General features: G+C 58.9%; 1 protein-coding gene across 5 annotated transcripts in view; it reads left to right on the top strand.

Annotated features, from left to right (window-relative positions):
• The first annotated feature begins 2,641 nt into the window (after nucleotides 1-2,641).
• Nucleotides 2,642-6,000, top strand: part of GPR26 (G protein-coupled receptor 26) — a 56,593-nt gene continuing 53,234 nt past the window's right edge. For 4 of the 5 annotated variants that reach the window (XM_067709132.1, XM_067709134.1, XM_067709133.1 and 1 more), the window contains exon 1: nucleotides 2,978-3,714. In XM_067709132.1, the coding sequence (XP_067565233.1) occupies nucleotides 3,047-3,714 (668 nt within the window). In that variant the 5' untranslated portion in view covers nucleotides 2,978-3,046. Of the gene's footprint in view, nucleotides 2,877-2,977; nucleotides 3,715-6,000 lie in introns of those variants that run through there. The other variant, XM_067709135.1, reaches the window with a different exon arrangement.

Here is a 6,000-nt window from a genome sequence, read left to right as displayed (position 1 = left end):
ATCACTTCTCTCCAGCTCCGATCAGCATGACATGCAGGTCCGGCCGCAGTGTGGCCCCCTGCTGGGCGCACTCCAGGCCCTGGGTACTCAGCTGCCCCGTCTTGCGGGCCTCAGTTTACAAGGAGCAATGGGAACCCTGTGTCAAGGCCTGGACAGGGACAGGCGTCTTGCTTCTTTGGTGAGTGCGACCTCATTGCTTGTCTGGAGATCTGTCAGAACCTGTGCTCAGTGAGGCCCAGCCTGGGTGCTGAGGACCTGGGCCTAAGGAGGTCAGCCCTCCCAGACCCCCACTGGGAGCAGGAAATATTGCTCACAACCAGAGGAAAGTAAGTTTCTATTCTTTAGGAAACTGAGTTAAAATATTCTGACTGTCTTTCTGCCATGTTAACCTTTCAGTGCTGCCTTTAAGGAATCAGAAAGCAAATGATCTTCAAAATGATGTGAGTGTGTGTGTGTATGCATGTGTGTGTGTGTGTGTTCACTGATTTATTACTGTTAAACCCGGTTACCTGGTCACCAACATCATTCTGATGTTGCAAAGTTGAGTTACCTTCAAGTTCCAGACCAAAGATACCTGCTTGAGAAAGTGACTGAGGACCTCTGGCGTACGCAGAAGGGGCCAGTCGATGGTGCTAGAGGTGCTGGCTTCATCCCTGACCAATTCTGTCACTTAACCTCTTTGGACCTCAGTAGCCTCATATCGAAAATGTAGATGAGAAGCTTTTTTTCTTGTCATTGTGACAGGGATGAAATGAAGTGCCATAATGTTTGGACGTGTTTTATAAACTCTTATGTGCTGTAAGAGATTAGTTAACACTTCACACTGTACTTCCTACACACACTGATGACCCTCCAGCAAGAGTCTCCAGGCCGGGGCAGCAGGCCACGGTGGGAGGATATACCCACGTGACGAGTTGGCCTCCAGCCGCTCCACCCGACCGCTTCTCATAGAGTTGGCTCTTCAGGGCCTATGGTCATGGACCACTCTCATCAGAATTACCTAAAGAACTCACTAAGAATGCAGAGCCCCAGACCCCGGAAGTATGGCCCACGAATCTAACTCTTTAGCCAGGACCCCAATTTATCAGGTGATCCTGATAAATACTGAAGTATGAGAATCGTGGATCCAGTGATGCTCATAGAAACGTGTTAACTCAGTCATTTATTCCACAAAGTTACCTGGTCACCAGTCTCTCGCCAGGGGCTATTTGTGGGGACAAAGTCTTTGGGAGCAGGGGAGATGTGCAGGTGAACAGCTCACTCTGATGCCAAGTATCTAATGAAGATATATCCAACCCTGAAGTCTGTAGGCCACACGACAGGCCAAGAGATGAGGAGATTGCTGGCTTTCTGTTCCGTTTCCTCCTCTGCCGGGCAACACTCCACACACGGTATCTTAGCTATTTCTCCCCAGAACTCTGAAAGGTACAGAAGGACAATGAGACTCCTCGAGGTTCAGTAACTTGTGGGATGCTGTGAAGTCAGTGGTGTGTCAGTAAGTGTTCAGTCTCAGGGTGGGCAGGGGAGCCCTGATCCACACACCTTCCCCGGGGGATTCTGAAAGAAGGACAGAAGGGCCACAGTCCCTGCTCCATCTCCTGAGGGGGAGCTGGGACCCTGCCTGCCCAGAGTTCCTGGGGTCTTCACCAAGCCACCCTCCTCCCCTTTTTCCAAAGAGTTCCCGCATGGTGTATCATTTAGGTCTCTTACGGACTGGAACTTGCTGCCTCACCAGACCCGGAGCAGGTGGTGTGTGGGCTGACAGACGGCCACAGTGGAACGCAGGCCGGGAGCGCTGCGTATCAGCCACACCAGGGCTCTGCTGAGACTGGCCGTGCACGAGCAGGCCTGTCCACCTGTGAGCGCTCAGGGTCAGATACAGGCCTCTCCTGGCCGAGGGAACACCTGGGGGGGGTCACGGTGTGTCTCAGCGTCTCCCCCCCGCCACGCCGCCGCTGGCTTGAGGATGCTGCTGCGGCCCCAGCTGAAGGGTGATGGGAAGAGGGCACCGTAAACCAAGCGCCCCCAGGAGTGTAGCAGCTGCCCTGGGGACAGGCGGGGGAGGCCTTGGAGATAGCTGGGGCCAGGGCCTTGATCATGGAGGTTGGAGAGATGTGCGTTCCTTCCCCTCCCAGCAAATGCAGCTTACCTGAGCGCCCCCAGCTCAGCCCACAGAGGGAGAAGCATCAGCCCCGGGAGGCTCAGCGAGGACAGGTCGGGTAGGACCTCCACGGTCTGGCCAGGCTGGCGCTTGGGCTGGGACGGGTGGCCCTGAGGCATGAAGGTGCCCAGACATCCCTCCCTTTTCTCAGGCAGACTTTCTTGACTCAGCCCGTCTTTGACACACGTAAGGAAGGATTCAGGGGTGGGGGTGGGGGACAGGAAGCTACAAAGAGCCAATCACCCTGCACCGGAGGCTTCAGGGCTGGTTCTTTCCGAGTGTGTGTGCGCGCACCCGCGCGCATCAGCGGGAATTCTGTGATAGAAGCAGCCAGATTCTGGAGGGAGAGAGAGAAGAGGAGAAGATTGAGAGTGGGAGAGACAGACGGATAGAACAGCAGTGGGAGAGAGAGAAGCGCCGCAGAGGGGAGACAGAGGGAGGGAGGGAGAGGGGGAGAGGGAAAGTGTAGGGGAGAGCAGAAAGGGAGAGCGAGCAGAGAGAGGGGAGGAGGAGAAAGCAAGGCTGTCGGAGAGGGCGCGGAGCGGAGCCGGAGCGCGGAGGGAAGGGGCGAGGGCAGGGGGAGCAGAGGCGGAGCCGGGCAGCAGGCGCCCGCCCGCAATCCGGGATCCCAGGGCGCTCTAAGCTCTCGGTTCGGCGACGCACCGGCGCTTGCACGGGAGGTGGCGCGGGCGCCAGGGCTCAGCCGAGCGCGCAGGTGCCGGCCCGGGAGGTGGCGCGGGGCTCCGGGGTGGCCGCGCGCCCCCCGGGGGGCCATGGCGGCGGGGACTGGGGGGCGCGGGGCGGCGGCGGCGCCGAGGGGCTGAGCGGGCGGCGCCATGGCGGCGCCGGGGTGCGGGCCCTGAGGGCCGGCGGCGGGCGCGCACCATGAACTCGTGGGACGCGGGCCTGGCGGGTCTGCTGGTGGGTACGATGGGCGTCTCGCTGCTGTCCAACGCGCTGGTACTGCTCTGCCTCCTGCACAGCGCCGACATCCGCCGCCAGGCGCCGGCGCTCTTCACCCTGAACCTCACGTGCGGCAACCTGCTGTGCACCGTGGTCAACATGCCGCTCACGCTGGCCGGCGTCGTGGCGCAGCGGCAGCCGGCCGGTGACCGCCTGTGCCGCCTGGCCGCCTTCCTCGACACCTTCCTGGCTGCCAACTCTATGCTCAGCATGGCCGCGCTCAGCATCGACCGCTGGGTGGCCGTGGTCTTCCCGCTGAGCTACCGCGCCAAGATGCGCCTCCGCGACGCCGCGCTCATGGTGGCCTACACGTGGCTGCACGCGCTCGCCTTCCCCGCCGCCGCGGTCGTCCTGTCCTGGCTGGGCTTCCACCAGCTGTACGCGTCCTGCACGCTGTGCAGCCGGAGGCCAGACGAGCGGTTGCGCTTCGCCGTCTTCACGGGTGCCTTCCATGCGCTCAGCTTCCTGCTCTCCTTCGTTGTGCTCTGCTGCACATACTTCAAGGTGCTCAAGGTGGCCCGCTTCCACTGCAGACGCATCGACGTGATTACCATGCAGACGCTCGTGCTGCTCGTGGACATCCACCCCAGGTGAGGGCTCTGGGAAGGGCTGCGCGGACTCGGTGGGGGAGGCGTGTCTTTGTGGGAGGAAGGGGGTCCTCGTCTCCCCCAGGCTCTACTGTGTGGCTTTGGGCAAGCCCCTTTAACACCGAGCCTCCATTTCCTTTTTGGAGAACTGAGGTCGGGGGGAAGGGCCACCGTTGCCTGTCTCAAGGCAGGTGCTTAGAGCATCAGCAAAGCAGGACCACCAAAAATCGTGGGTGAAACAAATAGGTACATTTTTGAAGCATTAGGGTAGAGACCACAGAGGAGCCGAACTTTGCTGGACTTTATACTTATTTTATGCTTGTAGTTTTCACTGTAAGTAGCATAGAAAAGGCAGCAATCTCTGCTCACTGCTCTAAATGGTTCTAGTCAGGCCCTGAGAGCGTGGCCCGGATGCTTAGGGCGCTCCTGAAGAGCTCTTCACACGGGAACGTGCTGCTCTGCGGCTCTTTCCTTCCTCTGGCGTCTGGCGCTGCCTCTGTCTTGTCCTGTGTGTGTGAGTCCTCGGGCTGCATCTTCCTCTGTGGGTCCTTAAAGGAGCATCTGAAGGGCTTTGAGGGGACGGGGGTGCTCTTCCTACCTTCCCAGACAGCACTGTCCCGTGTCTCCTGGACTTGAAGCCTGGAAACCCCTGCAGAGGGAGACCGTCATCCTGAGGCTCCGGTGACAAAACCTGCCCACCTTCCACGTTCACCTGGCCTCTGTTTCTCAGGAGGGCAGCTCGGGGCGGGCAGTTCAGGTTCACGTACCCCCCTGCCCCTGCCCCTGCCCCTGGGAAGTCCTGCCATCCTTCGGAGCCTCTGGGGAGAGAAGGGGGACACTCTTAGCTGAGGTGTCCTGAGCTCACCTTGGCTTTCCCCCAGAGAAGAGGGGAATGGCCGCTGGTGCCCCTGCAGTAGACTCTGCTGTTTTATATCCTGGTGCCCCAGACGCTAGAAGGGGGGTTTTGGTGTCAAGATGGCGTGAAAAGTGAGGCAGGCAGAATGTATCAGTGTGGAGGAGGCCAGCGGCAGGGAGGGAGCTCGGCTCCTGTCGTGCGGATGCCTCCCCGGCCAGGGAGAAGCTTGTGGCTGAGGGGGACAGACCAGAGGGTCAGTGTGACCAAGAGCTCCTTCAGTTCTGGGGTTTTTCTGCCCACGAGCAATACAAAGAGAAGACCTTGAACGTCACTGCGTCTGAACACAGGACATGTTCCCATGTGTTCCCATGTGTGTGTTCCCGTGTGTTCCCGTGTGTCCATTGTTCCCCTCAGGATGGCCCTTCCAGATTACATGCTGGACCAAAGCTTCTAGTCACAGAACCTTCCTCCCAGAACCATGTACAATATGTACATGTAAATGACACCAGGGCATATGAACCATGTGTGAAATTGTGTGAGCCTCACACACACAGTCCTATGTGTTCATATATCAACTGCATGGGTAACACATCATTCCATGTCACAGGTGTGGCCCTCCTGCACACTGCCACAAAGGCATGCACGGACTCACTGCATGTGGCCATGCATGGTTCAATGTCATTTAAGGATCACAGAGCTATTCCCCTTCCTAGCACCTTGGGGTGGGAGGACCTGACTTTAGAAGGTGCGTCATCCCTAGGACGTGCACGGGGACTGCTCTAGAAGCTGTAGGCAATGTTGTTGAACTCTCGGAACTTGGACAATTTCTGCAGTAAGCCCACTTTCCATGAGTCTAACAGCGGAGGAGGGAATGAGATGGGAAAGGAATCAGTTCTTATCTAGACCAGTATAAACCCCGTCCCCGCTCTCCCTCCAACTTCCAGAACAGGAGGGCGGTGGCTCCTTTTCAGCCCATTTAGGATGTAGGGTCGGCTCCAATCCTGCCGGTCTCTCACGGACTCCAGGCCAGACACTGCAGAGAGAGCTCCCGGGGGTGTCAGGAAAAGAGGCGGTTGCTCGGCTGCCCTCCGGTCCTCTCTTCTCTCCTCCACTTCCCTCCGGGGAAATTTGACTGCTTCTGAGCCCAGGAGGCTCTGAGGAGACCCTCTTCCCAGAGCCACGGACAGGGCCCTGCAGGGCCAAGGAGCAATGCCGGCCTACGCTGGGGAAAGGAAGGGCTTCCGGTGGGAGGATTGCCCTCGGCCAGTTCAGACAGGCCCCGCTGGCTGAGGGCTGGCCTGAGGTTATGCAATAGTGGGCAGGTGGGACAGCACTGCCCCATCAGTGACCACAGCCTGCCTTTCTCTGTGGGGTCGGTTCCCAGAGTGAGAGCCTGGGTGGTGGGCCACACGGGAGGGCACCAGCTCCCTGAC

Source organism: Pseudorca crassidens, chromosome 16 (assembly GCF_039906515.1).
Source record: "Pseudorca crassidens isolate mPseCra1 chromosome 16, mPseCra1.hap1, whole genome shotgun sequence".
Lineage (NCBI taxonomy): Eukaryota > Metazoa > Chordata > Mammalia > Artiodactyla > Delphinidae > Pseudorca > Pseudorca crassidens.
This window is presented reverse-complemented; position numbering and strand designations above follow the sequence as displayed.